Raw genomic sequence first — 19,024 nt, 5'->3', positions numbered from 1 at the left:
ACTCTAAAAGGCATGTATGAGATCAACAACACCAGCAGAGCCCTTGCTTTGAGACAACAACTTCACCATGTAAAAATGGATAAAGAAGATCCAGTCATCTCATTCTTTATGAAGATTGCTGATTTGAGAGATCAGTTGAGTGCTATTGGGGACATAATTGCAAACAGAGATCTTGTTATGTTGGCACTAAATGGTCTTCCCCAATCGTGGGAGCCCTTCATCCAAAGCATTAGTGGGAGATCTAAGTTGCCCAAGTTTGATTGTCTTCGAGCTGATTGTATTCAAAAAGAGTCCAGGTTGGCAGCAAGAGGAATTGGGCGAAACCATCATGATGTAGAAAATCAAGTTCTTGCTACACATACTTCTAGAGAAAGAGGCAAAAGAAGAAAAAGGAATAGAGACAGAGAATCAGATTTTGTCCCAGATTTGAAGAAAAAGAGGGATTTCTCTCACATTCAGTGTTTCAGGTGTGACAAGTATGGTCACTTCGCTCGAGATTGCAAATTAAGACCTACACAACTTGCTTCTACTACGGAAATTGCCATTGGGAGGTCTCAGAAGGAGCCAAGCTCTAAAGTTGATTTAGAAGGTTTCTTATTCTAAAGTCGATCAGTTTCTTTGAAGAGGAAGAATTAACATTCAGAGGGAGTCTGACAAATCAACAGAGGCAACCTTGGACGAGAAGGTCAAGAGGTTGATATTGGTACTTGAAGCCCTTGCTAAGAGGGAGGCTTAGCATCAGTAATTTGTGTTATCCGTTGTTAATGCATTTTTCTCTGAGACAGAGAAATTTGAGGTGAAAGCCTTTGTTAATGCATTTTTTCTTTGAGACAGAGAAATTCGAGGTGAAAGCCCTGTTAATGCATTTTTCTCTAAGATGGAGAAATTTGAGGTGAAAGCCCTTGTCCATCTCTGAGACAGAGATGTGGTTCTTTCCACCCTCTGGGAGTAGCCATGGTGGATGTCATGTTGATAGACTCCATGACAACATCACGTTGAGAGACTCCATGATGAATCCTTTGTACTTGTGTTTTTCCACACATGGGAGTAGCCATGGTGGATGTCATGTTGAGTGACTCCATGACGACATCACGTTGAGTGACTCCGTGATGGGCACTTATGCACATATTCCCTTCCACACATGGGAGTAGGCATGGTGGACATCACGTTGAGTGACTCCGTGATGAATTCTTTTTCACAAATGGGAGTAGCCATTGTGGATGTCATGTTGAGAGACTCCATGACATGTATGTATGGAAAGATACCTCCCTATCTAAGAGGGAGTGTTGATGTTATAGCAGCAGGAGATATCTTTCTTCTGTCTACTGTCTTAACTGTTATCAATATCTTATTCATTGCTGTCTTATCAGCGATCTCATTTCCACTAACTATAGTTAATAATTATTTGCATGTTCGATATTCTATGTGTGGAGTGTTTTAGTTAGTATCCATTTGTTAATAGATAATTAAGCATGATCGCCTATCGGGTGTTAATTTAAACACACCCCCTCTTTGTTGTGTCACCCCGATTGGGGTCATGTCTGTTCACGTCCCTTGAAACGGGTATTTTATCCTTTCTATCGGGGCATTAGAAGGGACGACTGGAGAATTACATTCTGTTCTTATACATGCGATAGTCAGTGAATGATCTGTGGTGATTATACATGAAGCCTGTGAGAGTTATATGTTGTATCATCCATAAATTATATGCTGTGCACATTCAGTCAAAACTCGTGAAAGATATATTTTCTTATATGCCTGTAATTAACGATCCAGCAAACTGAAAATATTCAAACCAATCATAATTTTGAAAACCAAATTCTAAGGGAAAATCAACATTTTCAGATTAATTAATATCTTCAGAAAATAAACTTATTGCTTCAGAATTGTTGCAAATCAAGGAAATATTATTATGTACTTTTGCAAATTTAAATTCTGATCCAAAACTCAACACTAAGACTTCTAGTCAGGCCTCCAATACGCGACCTAAGACTTACAGTTAGGCCTCCAAAGCGCGACCTAAGACTTCCAGTCAGACCTCCAAAGTTGGACCTAAGACTTAGGCACTTCCGCCACCCAAGTAGAAGTACGATCTAGCATTCAAGGCAAAGGGAGAGGCATTTAAGCATTTACGCATTTACGCCACCTTGAAAGGGGCCCCACAATGAAGAGAAATGTTTTTGATAGAATAAGTTGGCATTTAAGCTTCCAATTGCAAATCATTAAATGAAAACCCAAGTCGGCCATGTGATGAGGAATCACACCCCTTCCAGCCACTATAAAGATAACATTGATCATTTCCTTTGATCGACATGTAATCGATAAGGTGAATTCATTCAATAAAGCAGTGATTCTATTCAAGGAAAGATATTGTCAAAGTCTACATTGTTTAGACAGCAAATTCCCACTCCATTAGTGGCAATTTTTAATCCAGCATCAGCACTAAGCGATTTTGCCAAGGCAAATTTCATCCCAAAGCAGCGAGCTCCATCATTGCCAAGCAATTTGACATTCAAACATCAGCAGGTTCGAACTTAGCATCAGTGAAAGTGCCATCAGCAAATTCCTTCTCCAATCAATAGCAATCTTGTTCAAACACAAAGCGAATTTTGTTGTTGCAACTGGCGACTTTTCAACATCAAGAATAGTGATCAGGACACACAAAGATCAGCGATTTTGCATTAATAATCAGATAAACTTCAGCATTTGACATCTTTATCATAGCGAAAAGCACATCAACATAAGGGCAACTTTGCCAAATTAACAACCAATTTGAAGTTACCAGCCACATTAGAAGTTGTTTACAGGTCTGAATTGACTGTCATTTGATCATCTTTATTGAAATCAGACCTTAATTTATTGCTGGTACAGATTCTTGTTCATTGTTTTCATGTAATTAGTCATGAGATGCTTTGTGCATTACTTTTTGATCATCTAAGCATGCTTCAAAAGCGTAATTCATTGATTTAGATGGTAATTATCAGATTTCAAGCAAGTCTAGGGTTTTGTAATTCATCAGTGGTTTCGATGATTCTATGAGCTTTTTAGAAGGAATTAATAACCTTGAGACATTTTAGCATTGTTGACATTATAATCATGTCAAAACCCTAACTTAGGCAACTCTCGTAGGTAAAGTATGGCAGCCCTGAAGACCAGAGCAAGTGCACGACAGGATCTCATTAAAGAAGATTGGAAGGGAGAGGCGTTGGAATCCAGGATTACATCATTTTGGGGCAATGTAGGAGACACCAACCTTGGGCAAATCAACATGAAGAAGTTCCAAGGCCCCTTGTATACCACTAGGCCTTTCAAATTCTCAAAGATGATGATCAAGAGCGGGATAGTGAAAGCAACTGGCTTCCCTCCAGCTATACAATGCAATGAATTGATTGTTGAGTGTGCCAAACACTATGATGCGAGCAAAAGAACAATATTAGTACTTGATGGCAAAGAACTTGCTTGTCTATCCAAGGCAGCTATCAATGATGCTTTCCACATCCCTGAATTCAATGGCATGGTCTACAAGAGCAAGGAAGCAGCATAGGCATTCTATGATGATGATCCCAACAAATGCCTTGACATAATCAACAAATATTGGTTATTGAAAAGCAGGCTTGGCATATCTAAGCTACCCACCAAGCTTCACAAGATTGATTTCAAGGAGGAATTCAGTGACAATCACTTTGCTCCACTAAACTATGGGAACCCCTCAAGCATCTCAGTTCGAGAATTGGATGTTCTACTTCATGGAGATCATATCGACTGGAAAGGAGAGGATCAACTAGGCAAGGATTATAAGCAATAACATTGATATACAACTCAAGAGATTTGCACGAACCAGAACATTCTACATGGGTTCATATCTCATATATTTGCTTGCTAGAGCTCATGAATACGCAGGATTATAGAGGTCTAGTCGGAATGGGAGCTAGAGAATTGAGAGCATGCGAATCGTACACACAATTGCACTATCTAGGCAGAGCACATTACAGGAGGGTGAACGATGCCTTTACGATGCACATAACAAGAGCTTTGCAACGTGGCATCCATCAAAGGTTATCCCCACAAGCAAAAGAGTTGATAAAGAAGTTTGGAGCTTGGTTTATCTAGTTTCCCAAGTTCACCTACATAAGGATTCAAGGATGCTCTTGTTCGCCCTACATGCTACCAAGATATCCTATGGACAAGATAGTATTGCTTGAGTTGGTGAGAAAGTTGATAACATATAACAAAGTACAAAAGGATAGACACAAGACAAGAATCCCTTTTCCCATTTTAGTTGGGCAGTCATTGGAAGTGTGTCCATCCTTGCAAGCAACAGAGAAAGTGGAAGAAGAATTGAAATCTCTCCTTATTTGATACTTTTCTAGAGATAGCTTTGATCTCTACGATTGTTTCAAAAGAGCTAATGGAAGAAGGCACAAACATAAGCTACATTTGGAAGATCATTTCATGAATGCTCAAGATGATTTAGACATAAGAAGAAGAATATGCTCAAGACTATCAATTGACATCGTTAAGATGTGCAAAGTCTTCAACATTCTTGATGAAGCGCAAGATAGTGGAAGACGCCTTCAGTTGATATATGAACAAGAGAAAGATAAGGCGCTGAAGGTCAATTGGATTGACGTAGAGATCACTAATTTGAAAGATTTGATGAAGCTTGTCTTAGCATATACAAAACGATGGGTAGACATCCAAATCCAAAAATTGAAAAACCAGAATACACAGCTGACTTTCGAATTGATGGGAGAGGTAGAGTCTTCTGATGATGATACAGAAAGTGCAAGCATGAGAGGAAGTGCCACCCAGTCGACTTCACTCCAAAGGATCAAAGAGAAAAGAAAGTCACAAAGAAGAGCCTCCAAACAAGAAGTATAAAATAGGTTTAGGCCACCCTTCCACTAGTACCTCTTCAGTGCATGTAGTAGAAATGAATCAAACAGTTGGACAGGAAAATCATCCGCCTAGAGAAAGCATTAATCATGGAGTGAATGAGTCCATGGAATCTAGAGTCCAGAACAGCAGGTGCGAAAAGATAGACAAGGGTAAACAACCAGTGGGTCAAGACAATTCAGTTCCACTTGAGAAAATCAATGATAAAATAGGCAAAGATATGTGTACCCCGAGAAGATGAACGGCTCAATGAGGTGCAAGTAGGAGGAGAAATCTGCTATCCCAGCATCGCTTAGGGAGAGGTTAACAAAAGAAGTAATAATAGTAGAGGAAGATCCTGTTGATTTGGACAGCTTCTTGAATAGAACTCAAGGGACTGTTGAGAAGAAGAAAGCAGTGAAGATGTCGAAGATGACAAGAGATAGTATAGGATCTTGAGTGGTACAAATTGCCACTCCAAGAGTAGATAAACCCAAAGGTGAAATCACAATAGAAGAATATGATTTGGAGACTATTGACTTAGGTCCTCCCACCCAGTGTTTTAAGACTCGTGGACTCGCGAGTCCATGGGAGCCACAAGTTGACTCGCGAGGCGAGTCTTTTGCATGGACTCGCGCGGTCCCAAAAAAACGTCATGCAAGCTTTAAAAGTGAGTTTTTTTTATTTTTTTGCCCTCATTTGGCATTCTTGCTTGGTTATGACACCTTTGTAGGGTGTGAAGGAGGAGAAATACAAAGAGGAAGATGTAGTCTTCTCTTTAGTTTGTTCATTGTTGTTTTTCACATTTGGAGTTGGACATATCATTATATGTAATTTTGTAAACATTTATAAACTTATGCTGCTATTATACATTTTAGAGATGAAACTAAGTATGAATGAGGAAATTTCAAATATTGCGTGTTTGTAGATCATATGACATGTGTAATGTTTCAATTATGGCTCTTATGTTCTCTAAATGCATTAATTTGTTTATATGTTTTTCTTGTAGAACTCCGGTTTTTTTTTTGCCGAGTCCTTGCCGAGTCTTTTGTGAGTCTTTCACGAGTCCAAGTCCGAGTCCAAATTTTTGGTTTGCTGAGTCTTTCATGAGTCCGAGTCTGAGTCCAAATTTTTGGTTTGCCAAGTCTTTCACGAGTCCGAGTCGGAGTCCAAATTTTTGGTTTGCCGAGTCTTTCACGAGTTCGAGTTTTAAAACTTTGCTCCCATCACTGAGCAAGCATTGGAAGACATGAATGACATAGTGAAGACAGTCCACGACATGTTGAAGTTGGAAGTAGAAAAGAACAAGAAATTGGAAAGAGAAGTAAGTGCATTAAGAAATTACTTTCAGTAGTTCAAGCAACCACTAAGACAACATGAATCCTCCAACTACGCTGCAACCATTTCTTCCTCTAGATTCAGTTGACAATTTGGAAAAGATGAGAACTTCAACTCAACTGATGGAGACTTGGATAAATAAGACTTTCAAGAAGGTGAATGCATTTGTGAAAGAATTAGTGAAGCTATTTGATAAAGCCGTAGGTGTCCTTGAGAGAATGCAAATCCTTGTGGCAGCCTTTGATACTTTCGTTTTCACTAGAGATTATACCATGCCAAGATTGCAAGCAATGAAGAAATTACCTAAGCAAACTTTGGTGAACAAAGGAATATTGAGAGATGGATAATCACCTGATTTCGAGCAATGGTGTAACTTGCTTTAAATGAGTAAGGTTATTTTCGAAGATATCAACAGCGGATGCACACAAGTCGATGGAGCAATAAACTTGATACATGGCAAGATCGTGGAGGTAGTTGAGATCATTCTTGAGAAGGAGATGAATGAAGGAATCCACATAGATGCCAATCAGCTAGCTGAGAGAGTGAAGATCATATTCTCTTGAGCAGACGGATCACGTTCTGAGAAAAAGCTGGATGATATACACACATTCATGATACTTGCCAGCAAGACTAGAGATTATGGGCTAGGATGGGAGACAACCTTTGCCCCTGTCTTGGAAGAAGTCAGCTTTTCTGGAAGAACAATTGAAGAACTTACCTGCAGCTCCAATAATTGAGATAGAGTTCATGACGTCCAGATTTGTTGAATTTGTTACGAGATTGGTATACATTATCATACTATTCTTTGATGGATGGTCAGGCTGTGCAAAGGATGAACAATGTTCTCATTTGACACCATTCTATTGTTTGTATATTGCCCTGATTTTAAAATGGCAGTTTAACATAGTCTTACTAGAACTGTGATATCTTTCTCATTTCTCAACAAAATTTGAAAATTCATTTTTTTTGGAAAGTTATTGAATAGGAGCACAAAAGCCAAAAAGCATTTGAAATCAATATTCAATTCATAGTTTGATGCAGAAGATAGAGGTATTTGAATGGTTACTGTCAATTTAATTTATCTTTTTTATGGAGCCATAAGGGTGTAATAGATTTTGCGTTTGTACATTGTAATTGGATGCATTATCGGTAGAAATCAGCATCCAAAAGAAATTTCATTGAAGGGGGCAAATCTGAGACAAACTAATTGTTGATGGTACAGCACTAGAATATGTCCCTTTGTCTGCACTAAAGAGGGTTTGTTAGGAATTAGTAGTGCATGACATAGATTATGTAATAAATAATAAATTAACATATTAATGTTAATTTATTAAATTTTAGTTTTTAGCTAGTGATTAGTTATGTGTTAGCTGGTAGTTAGTGGTTTGGGTAGTTGGTAAGTCGAATGGTTTTATAAAGCCATAGAATGTAATCTTTTGTGTGTTGAAAATGATTGATTAATTTGTGGGCTGAAGCTTTGTTCTCTTTGTTTTTTCTCAGTTTGGATAGTGTCAACATTTTGTATCTATCTATGGTTCAGTTTTGAAACTGTTTTGTTAGGTATCTGAACCTTTATTGTCACTTTTTAAAACATTAAAGTTTTCTTTGTCATTATTCACCAGACATCCTTTCATGTTGGGCTGGAGCTTTGTTCTCTTTGTTTTTTATCAGTTTCAAGTGTCAACATTTTGCATCTATCTATGGTTCAGTTTTAAAACTGTTTTGTTAGGTATCTGAACCTTTATTGTCACTTTTTAAAACATTAAAGTTGTCTTTGTCATCATTCAGCAGACATCTTTTCATGTTCAATTTGGACTTTGTGACTGTTCGCATGGGTTCAAAAAAAGTTTATGTAACTATTTTGTTGCTAAAAAAACACTATTTTGTTGCTATACCTGTCATAAAAAAGATGTCTTCTGTTTTTCAAAATTTATGAGTAAACTGTCATTCTTATAATTTTATGCATGTGTGCTTTTCTCTACTTCATATTGCACATTTTTTATGTTTTTGTGATTCCAACCAATACCAATCATCTTCCTTATTCTGTGAAGGTGAAGTTAGGATCCCATGGTTCTGCTGGTGTTATTGCATTTATTATAGACATCCCATGGAGTACTTACAATATTAATCTGGAGTAAGCTCACCTGTGTAATCCAAAAGAAAGTGTCATAAGTCACATGCTAGTTTTTATCTCCACTTTACAACTCAAGGATGAAAGTCCTCCACTTTACAATATTTGTGCTTTTCTCTACTTCGTTATTCACTACTTTACTGCTGTACAACATGTGTATGCCTGGTTTTAATAGGAGATTTGTTTATTTCTAGGTACTCTGTCTTCAGCAATTTTTAGATTGTGAAATATTTTCTAGCGTTAGATATTTCTTCTCAAAAAAAATAGCTAATTGGGAAAAGCAAGTAATTGAAGAATCATTCTAGGTCTTTTCTTAAAAGCTCCATATGAGTAATACTTTTCACATATGAATGCATGACCTCACAGGATGTACATGTGTTTCACTCCTTATGAACATCACCTAGATGTGATAAGATCTAAATGGACAATTGTGCTTGTGCAAGTTGGCTTCTTGTAAGCCACTACTCATGAAAGGTGTCATGAATATTCAATTGATATTAACATGGAGGATTCCCAAAATACTATATTACATAATAATGCACTGCAGAAAATACCAAATGCATAAATAAATGGCACACTTTTGAATTATCATTCAAACTCGTAGTTGGTACTATAGTGGTGATCTGGTTAGAGTAGTTATATTTTTGTAGGGTTTTACAAATTTTCCTTAATTCCTGATTGTCCATGTAATGTTCCGAATCAGACAACTTTAGGAAATAGATGATTTTCCAAACATGTGCAAGCTGAAATAATAAACAATTACCAAATGTAGATGCCAAACCTTACTGAAATTAATTTTGACCAGCAAGATAATAATCTTGCAAAACTCTTATCAATCAAAATATACTACTACAAACAACAGATCCAATATCCACAAGCTGATGTGAATTTTGGAGCCCTCAACTGATAAAAACAAGACAAAGTATTAGCATATATGATATACAATTGCTTGTAAAATGCATGAAACCCTTCACTACACCTCCACATAAATCATAGATTATTTATGAGGGCAGATCTGACTTCATTTGAGCAAAAAAACCAGTTACAAAAATCTATTATAGCAGAATTCAGATCAAAAGTAAGGTGCTATAATTTCAATTTTATTTTAGCTAAAATATAGCATGCACGTTAATCAAAATAATCAGTGGTATGCCACTTGCAGCAGCAATAAACCCTGTACCATCATTTAAAATCAACCTGCTGCATTGTTACAACAATGTTTACTGATTCTAACCTATATTAATTAGCAATTTCCACTTACAATGGTCCGTACTATCTATATGGAAGGTAAATTCCTCAATAATAGATGCAAATGGCATTGGATGGGACTACCGAGGGTGATGCACCCAGTAAAATAATCCCAAAGTCAATCAATAATGTTGATACAGTTAATATTGGTGGCTTGGTCTGGTACAGTATCAACAAAAAGATGTAATCAGGTCTGCAACCTTCCTCCAAGAGCTATAGATGACTGCTAACACGAATTCTATATCTTGAAACTTCAAGCTATGTGGTGATGCTAGGTTTGGAATGATGGCCGGAAACAACCAATTAATGACCAGAAATCCCCACAAACAGCAACAATATCTGAAACCCCTTCAAAATCAGCAAATCTAATCTTTTCACACTATAGATGCATTGTAGTGCTACTGTATTGTAGTGGTTTTGTAGCAACTGAAAATAACTTCAAATTCTCAATCAATATTCAACAAATCAGCACAATTGTAATTTCTGGATGGAATCACCTCTAATAAATAAGAAGGTTGTTCTCAAATTCAAATATGGAAACCATAGGGTTTTTGTTTGTGAATTCAATTATGGAAAGCAAAAGAGTTTTCATCTTCCAGATCTCTCACACCGAGAGTTTTCATCCTTGAATGCTTCAAACTCCAAATTATAAGGAATAATGAAATGACAAAATACAGATGATTTGCTTTGAGCAAATTCGTTTCTTTTATAGTTGCCTTTTGGGCCCTCTATTTTATTTTACTTTCTTTCCGTGTATTTAAAGCCACTTTTTGAATTACATATCGAATTAAGTTTTAAAAACAGTGACACTTTTCATATATTACATAGGCTCTATAATGTTTAAGTTGTCCTTTCAAAATTAAAGTGATCGGTCCCCTTAAAATATTATAATTATTTCCCTTAGTTTTGTTGACGTGGTGGTCAGCACCTCCTTGGGGATTTGTGACATGGTTTAACTGCCTTGCGTGGGTCGGGTTAAATTTGGCGTTTGTATCAGGCATTGAGAGTTCGAGCTTTTGGCGCAGCGGCAAATGATTCCAACAATTGGTATCAGAGCCTTGGGTCACAGGTTTGAGTCTCCCTTCAGTGGGTGCTGAAGGCTCAGTTGACTTGGTGGTCAGCACCTCCTTGGGGACTCGTGACATGGCTTAACTGCCTCCTGTGGGTTGGGTTAAATCTGGTATTTGTGTCGGGCATTGAGAGTTCAAGCTTTTGGCACAACGACAAACAATTCCAACAAGTTTATCCCTTAGTCTAATCTACTAGAAAATAAAGAATAGGCTATGGGACTTTAATTAATTCCTTTAGTTTAGAGAAAGGGAACATGACAACCCTATGCTTTTGCTTCTTTTTAACATTGGGTCAATTCAAGTAGCTTTTTTGCAAAGATAATTCTTTTAAATGTAAATACCTAAAACATAATTTCATCTAGAAATCACTTTTTCTTGTATTTTGGTTTAGGTTGAGTATAGTTGAAGTTCTATAGACAAATTCCTGAAAGCCATCTAACTAAGGTGATTCTTGCCGATTCATGGTTAAATTTTGTAGAGAAGCCATGAACAGAAGACTGCATTTAGATTACATGAAGATGGCTCGGCCTTCGAATTGTAGTTTCACGACAAGAAGTTTGAGATTGCAAGGATAATGTGTGTGGTTGATCAAACCTTTTTAATTATTTCACAGAGAACTGTTAGGGCTTGGTATATGCACCTTTCTATATCAAGGGCTAAAGTTCAAGTGATAACACTGAATTAATTGGGCTTGGTAAATGCTTGTATGTATATTTAGGTTAAAATAGAATGTAATGTTTTGTGCAATCAATTTAAATATACATGTTCCAGCACTTTCAAATGAACCAATATTTGTATGCCATAATTCATTTCCTTCCTGACATGGTTTTCATGCTATTGTATCTCAAGAATTCTCTGCACTTCGATATATGTTGTGATTGTATGTCCAGATCACTCATCAGAAGGATTGTGACTAAATTATTCAAGATTGTATGTCCAGATTACTCATCAGAAGGATTGTGACTGAATTTTTCAAACTTAGTATGAATTCAACAGGAGTTAAAAGCAAGGTAATGTTATCATGGGATGTCTAGAAGCTATGCTTTAAAACATGCCAACCCACCCTTACTGGTAAAAGCAATTGGAACTTTCCAGTCACACAAGGATCCTTGTAGACAGAGTAGGCACCAGACTGACCATACATGATAGCTGCCATGGATATTTGTAATCCCATTTAAAGGATTCATGAGGAGGTTTATGAATAACGTGAGTACATTGGCTTGAAGCACTACTAGCAAATTTAAGAAATATAAGAAATGCTGATTTGTATCTCTTGCTCTTGCTATTTCCATTCACCAGCCCTGTTCCTGGTTGAGCCACTCTCACTATTCAACACCATGCTTGTTTTAAAATCTATATAGTGGCAAAGATTTACTTGAATAATCATTATAGAGTATCTCAAGCCTTGGGTGGAACATATCGAGTAATGTAGTAATGATTCAACATTATCACTGTGCATTTGGCTGAGTTGCATGGATGAATGGCTGAAAGCCTGAAACTATTTCAATGGTCTTTGACTCTTTGTACACCAGATGCATAATGACTTCTTATTGTATAAGATTTCTTTTTAATTGGTTGTTGAGGGAGGTGAAATGATATCCAGTATGGAAATAGCAACAAATGATGGAGATTGGTCTTGTATGATCGTCTTAAAACAAGTTTATCCTTATCTAAAGAAATAGTCTCTCTGCTATAACATTTCAAGATGATTGGCTCTTCTTCAGAACAAGAACCGAATAGATCAAATTTACTGCAAGTTGCTGCTTCTTGTGTTGGATGACCAAAGCCAACGTCCTTCTTGCCTTTTATATAGAAAGCAGCTGTTCGGTTTCCTCAGTTATAGTTTGGAGTCTTCGAAAGTTTTGCTTCAGAATCTGAAGGCATTTAGTTTACCTTAATAGGAATTCTTGGATGGCAGTCTGATTATCTTGGATGTCATCGCTTTCCTATAAGTCCATTATGTTGCAGTTTAATTAACTCTGTAGTACCTATTTAGTCTTATCCATATAAGCTATGTTGGAATACTCTTTGCCTTGCATCGTAACCTGTCTGGGTGATTATGGAATTTCATGAGCTTAATTTTTCTGTTTTTTTGCTGCGGTCCTGATACAATACTATATTTTCCTGTCTCCTATTAAACAAATACTTAATAAAAGGATAAGTTCAAGTTCAACTGCAAATGATGTCATACGATGAATTCATGGATTCCAGTGTGTTTAATGGCAGTTGGTAAATGTGCTTGGTACATGGAAACTATTCATGCATCTAGAAATAGGTTTCACATTTTACAGGTTTTTAAGCACGTTCCCTGTGAAGTAATAAGGTGAGCTGAGCTTGATATTATATTAACTGGTATATGCATCTGTGAGTAGGTCCGCAGAGGAACAGAGAGAGCTGAGATTTACAGCATTGCTTTATCTCCTAGTGCTCAATGGCTTGCAGTTTCCAGTGATAAGGGTACTGTACATATATTTGGTCTCAAAGTACAGGTGGCAGGAGAAGTTTCAAGTAATGTGAATGTAAATACCATGGAACAGTTGCCAGGGTTAGCTAACCTGCCTGATGGTTCAAATGAGATTATTCTTACCCCAAACACAGGAGCAAAACCGAGCTCTTCGCTTGATTTCATGAAAGGTTAGTAGCTAACCTTGAGTATTTGTATGCATTGCCAATGATCAATATATTAGATATTTAGGAATATGGTTATAAAGATTTGTTATTCATGCAGGAATTTTGCCCAAATATTTTAGCTCAGAATGGTCCTTTGCTCGTTATCATTTGCCTGAGAATACAAGGTTTCATATTGCCTTTGGAAAGCAGAATACTGTTATGATTGTTGGGATGGATGGAAGGTAAGTACAATCTCATGCACTCAACCTTTTTTGTTGCGTTTCTGCGTTGTCATCTACTATGAGATTTCAGAGGGTGTGATATTCACATCACATCACATATAATACACTATTATGCATTAAATCTCAAGCCTTGGCCTAAAGCAACTTTTTCTGTTTCAATTGCAGCTTCTACAGGTGTGCATTTGATCCAATTAATGGTGGAGAAATGACAAAGAAAGAACATGTGAGTTTGTTAGAGTCTGACAAAGCAAGTGCAAAATAGTAATGGCTGTATTTGGGGTTTGTTTGCCGTAGTAGGTAGCCTGACTTATTTCAACTTTGTTTAAGCCCTCTGAAAGCTAAATTAATTGTAAATAATATTTCCATTTTGTGCAAATTAGAGGGTACAATCTAGATTCTATTCTTATACAGAGCTTTGAAAGGGAAGTTTGATTTCTTTTGTCGATGCAAACTTTTGAATAATTTGCTTGAGTTGTATCAATAAATAAATAAGAAGACTCAATATTTTTCGTGAAAGTGAAGAAATCAAGGTTGGTATTTTCCCTTTGAAGCTATGAATAATAATGTAAACGACTTTATTATTGTATATTTGTTTCAAAGATTGTGTTTGAATGGAGGGACTATACAAGATAAGATGCCTTTTCAAATTAGAGGGAACTCAAGCTGCAACATCAATCCTGTGAAGTGTTCTATTGAATAGAATATGCCAATAGCTTTAGCCAATAAGTTTGATTTAATTAATTGAACTGACATTGCTTAAGTGAGCCTGATTATTTTACATATTGTTTGTTAAGTAAAATAAAAAAATAAAAAAATATACTAGTCCTAATATAATTAATTATACAAATATTTGATTGTGGCTTATCAATGATTTCCATATCTATTAATAATATGTGATATTAGAGTCATGCTTCTACCTCTGTATTTCATTGTTTATAGAAATGGAAATAAGATGAAAAGGGTATAGAATATTTTAATTGTTTCTGTATTTGGTGGAGCTTCATTGCTTTGCTCGAAATTTGCTTGAATCATGAGAAATGTAAAAGTTGCGTTTTGGAGTTTTTGTTTATATGTGTTTTCAAAGATGCTATCATGTGTCTTATCATCTTTGGTATGGCAGTGTTCTCATCCTTAGACAAGACTGGTGTCATGTATGCTCGTGGACCTATCGTTTACAAACTTGCAACTTTAAGTGTAACATGGGCAATGAGATTAGGGTTTTCTAATGTGTCAATCAATTATAAGGAGTTATAATTATGCTTATAAAACAAAGGTGTTAAAAGTATTCTATACAAGAGAAAAATGTATAATATCTATACAATTTTCATTCCTTGTTTTCCACCTATGTATCATATATGTTAAGTTTCAACAAATCGTGTATGCTTAAATATAAGTAACACAATCAAGTATAGGGATTCAATGAAAAGTAGCTTTCTCGAGGGGATGACACAATCCACACAATTTGAATTGTTACATTTAACTACACCCATTTATTGACTTCAATTTAAAATAAAATGTTAAGTATATATTCACACTGATTAATTTTTCAATCCAATGTGTACATAAATTCTGAAACTGTATTATCTACAAATTAGGAGCACTATATCAAGTTTTCTCATATGAAAACCATTCCAATTGGCACTCATTATTTCACCCTATATGCAAATCAATAAAATAGCATTTGTTTTTTTATTAGAATAGCAAAAAAACAAGCGTGTTGACCCTTTATACAATGGCTCGTACGTGGCAAAAGAAAGGCAACTAAACAAGGGAACGAACCCAAAACAAAACAAGGTTAGACAGACCTCTAACAAGAAGCTAGAACATTGTTAGAAACCTGCTGAACCAACCAACCCGAAACCCAACTCAAGAGTGGGGAGGAACACTTGAATCTTGACACGTAGGGGTTTGGGGTAGGGGGGAGGACTTTCCCTTCCGCCTACGTCAAACCGCAATCTAGGCAATACTATTATTGAGACCATCAATAGAAGAGTCAAGCAAGGAGGTCCTTACAGAGTTTTTGTCCACAATAGCTGCAACCTGCTGCTAAACAACATCTGGAGTAGATTCACTAAAAGCGGATCGATGTTGAAAAACACGAGTAGCATGTTTAGGAGCCTCAGGGACAGGTGGCCACATCGGAAGTAATGAGAGGGCCGGGAGAAGCTTCAACAACAGTAAGAGACATAACCTCATCTCGAGAGGAGACATCATCATCATGTGAGGAGTCATCATAAGGATCAAAAGAATTGACCGTCAAGTGATCAACAGTAGTATCCTTCCACCAAGTAGCAACACCATTGTGGTGTGAGAGAGAACAATCTGAAGCTAAGTGACCCACATAGAAGCATCTCTGATAGGGAAAGGGGAGGCCCTGATAATCCAACAATTGAGTCCATGGCCTATCCCCAACCATAAAAACCACATCCCCACAGAGAGGGACATAGATGTCAATACCGATTAAAATGCAGGAAAAGGTAGATGACTCGTGGTAGTTGTAGAATAATCAACCTTCAAACAACCAATAGAGTTACCAATGGCTTCATAACAAGAAAGCTCTCATAAATGAAGGGGGAGACTAGGAAGACGAACCCATACCAGACGCACATTGAGTGGTTTGGTAAGAGGGTTAAAAGAAGTTGTCCAGGGTTTGACACTGAGAGAGTGAACTCTTGAAGCCCATAACTTACCCAACAACAAGTCATGATCGAGAGATGAAGCAAAGGAAGCAACGAAAAAGCCTTTAGCACAGAGATAAAGCTCAATACAACCAGCAACCAAAGGTTTCCAGGAGTCACCCAACGATGGAGGTGAGAGAGAGAAGGTCAGAAACTAGCAAATCTGCAGACTAACCCATATCGTTCATAAGAGCGAACATTTTCAACCACATCTTGGCCACAAACCACAACAAGGGAGGTTTTGGCACAAGGAAGAGGTCAAAACTTCCTTTTGGGAGGATTAGCAACAAATCTAGCCATGCGAGCAAAACTTCGCCCACTAACAGTGGAAGAAGGTCCAAGAGGAATCTTAGCACTAGCTTGACCGCTGTCAGTAGCGACGACACCGAGAGAAATCACAACATCAACCCCTGCACGTGACGACAGGGCATCCCCAACGCCCACAACCGAAACGGGGGGTGGGTAGGGGAACACCACACACCGATGGGGCAACATCATCACCAACGAGCCTAGTAGCAAAGGAAGTCTGCAACAACAAAGGACAACTATTGCACGCAAAAGCAGGGGGACTCCGTATAGTAGGAAACGATAGAGTTGTTAGACGTTGACCCAGGTATTTCAAACACAGAGTAGAGGGAGAGAAATTTTTGTTATAAAATAATATTTGTTGATACCTACTTACATAAAATGAATCCCAACATTAAGCCTAATGCCAAAATATGATATACAATAACTCATATACAACTCTAATTTTTTTTTGATATAATTTCTCACACAAAATCCTCTTTCCAACCTTACAAATTAAACTCTTAATATTTAAAATGTAACACTAAATTCCATCTAAATCGGAACATTGAATCTCTAATATTTAAGATGCAACATCAAATACCTAGAAAAAGAATTCGTTGAATTCTTCTTAGTCTCCAATCTTCTACGTACACCTTAGTTCTCCCTCTATGCTCTTGACGATTTCATTCTATTTCCTTGCATCATCTCACTCTCTTTTGAAAGCTAACATTTCCCATTCCAAAAAATAAATAAATTCATGCTTTTTCTCTCAAAATGGGATGCCACAAACCAAATAGTCCCTTGTTGAGAAAGTAATACTTCAAGTAATAATTACTTAAAACACGGTGCCCAAATTAAGAGGGAACCATCCATTGGTCCAAAGTAACTCTTAATTGATTAAAAGTAGTCCTATGAATGTCCTCTTAATGTTAAATGCTCAAACATGCACCAAATGTAAATGGGGAACTCCATTTTCCAAGGTGGACTACAAAAGTCAAGGATGCCAAGTAACTTTTTTTTTTAATGTGCCACAGATGCTCGTACATGTCATAATTATCCTTATCCTGTACTTACCACTTTGTTGAAGAGACATAATAAGCTACAAGAATTAAGTTCCAAGTGACAACATATTATCCCCAAGATTCCCGCCATGTGGAACTCCTACATCAAATGAGAGACACTATTCTAAAAATAAAATCCTTATAAGACCGATTCTTCCACCCCACGAGGAGTCATAAGGTACAAGTGAATAGAATCATTCCAAAGATTTCAACCAAAGGTGAATATAAGTATCTCAAAAGTCATGTCATTAACAACTTAAAATATATTGTTGTGGTCTAAGAGGCAATATATGTCATAATGCTAAATGTAGGGTTAGATCACGACAATATATTTTAAGTTGTTAATGGCATGACTTTTGAGATATTTATATGTTAGTAAAATTTGTATATGTTATGTTCAAATTTCTATTGGGTTATTGTAATCAGGGGTTTTGTATTTCCATTGATTCATTATGTTCATACATCTGAACCTTAACATTGATGTTGTTGGTGTTCATGTCAAGTGACTTAGTGTCCCAAACTTTTCTTCCAACCCTCATTGGGCCAGTGATTTGCATTAATGTTGTGCATTCATGTTGGGGATGAGGTCCTTGTTTGTGGTCTCACTTGGGTTAGGCCGAACTAAAAAAATCTTCCTCATCGATAAAAATATAATTGTATTTGTTATACTTGATTTAATGGATATTGAAGAATTTACTTGGGGTTTCTTTTTCTATCTTTGCTCGAGCAATTTATTTAAATCTACAAAACAAATAGTAGGAACTAAAAAATAATATGGTTAAAATTTTTTTGGGCTAAATTTTTTTATGGGAATCACTAGCAGCGAGGGAAGAAAAACCAAAACAATGTAAAGGCAAAACATAGATAATAGCAAAGAAAAAACATGAAATCTTTATTGGTTTGTTCAAAACTAGTTTCACTAAATAACAACTCATTAGTTGAACTCATAATTAAGAAATATGTGAAGATGAGGAGTATTTAAAAGCGTAGAGACAAATCCACTAGCTTTACAATAGAAACTTGCCATTTAAAAAAAAATGACTGTTGAACAAGTCGTTTCAAAAAATGACTATTAGAAAACTCCTCGAAACCTGCTAAATCTGAAAACATACTAAAAAAGAGAGAATCTTGAAAAAATTCTTAGGCAAAAAATCAAAATCGTTCTGTTCTAAGTAATTATGGAAAGAGCAGTCTCTTACAAGACAACTCCTTTCCAGAATTATTCCCTGGGACCTCTTGGAAGGTCACCCTTTCTAGTAGGGTTCCCACATGAGTGCGCTTAACTACATTGTTTTGCATGCCATGTGAAGCAACAACACAAAAAAGAATTTGAATTTAAAATCCAAATTAGAACAGAAGATAGATGAGAAGTGAATTTGCTTCAACTGATGAATTTGCTTCTTGTGATGAAGGAACCAAACTTTCTAGGATTGCGTCGACAGATCCTTGGATGCGAGATGTGACGTAGTGTGGGAACTTTTTT

At 36.7% G+C, this 19,024-nt stretch overlaps 1 protein-coding gene across 2 annotated transcripts in view; it reads left to right on the top strand.

Annotated features, from left to right (window-relative positions):
- LOC131046910 (autophagy-related protein 18c) overlaps positions 1-14,100 on the top strand; it is a 28,901-nt gene extending 14,801 nt beyond the window's left edge. For both annotated transcript variants that reach the window (XM_057980742.2, XM_057980743.2), the window contains 3 exons: positions 13,035-13,296; positions 13,391-13,514; positions 13,680-14,100. In XM_057980742.2, coding sequence (XP_057836725.1) covers positions 13,035-13,296; positions 13,391-13,514; positions 13,680-13,776 — 483 coding nt within the window. In that variant the 3' untranslated portion in view covers positions 13,777-14,100. The remainder of the gene's footprint in view (positions 1-13,034; positions 13,297-13,390; positions 13,515-13,679) is intronic.
- The last annotated feature ends 4,924 nt before the right edge of the window (positions 14,101-19,024 follow it).

The sequence above is a fragment of the Cryptomeria japonica genome, chromosome 9 (assembly GCF_030272615.1).
Source record: "Cryptomeria japonica chromosome 9, Sugi_1.0, whole genome shotgun sequence".
NCBI lineage: Eukaryota > Viridiplantae > Streptophyta > Pinopsida > Cupressales > Cupressaceae > Cryptomeria > Cryptomeria japonica.
This window is presented reverse-complemented; position numbering and strand designations above follow the sequence as displayed.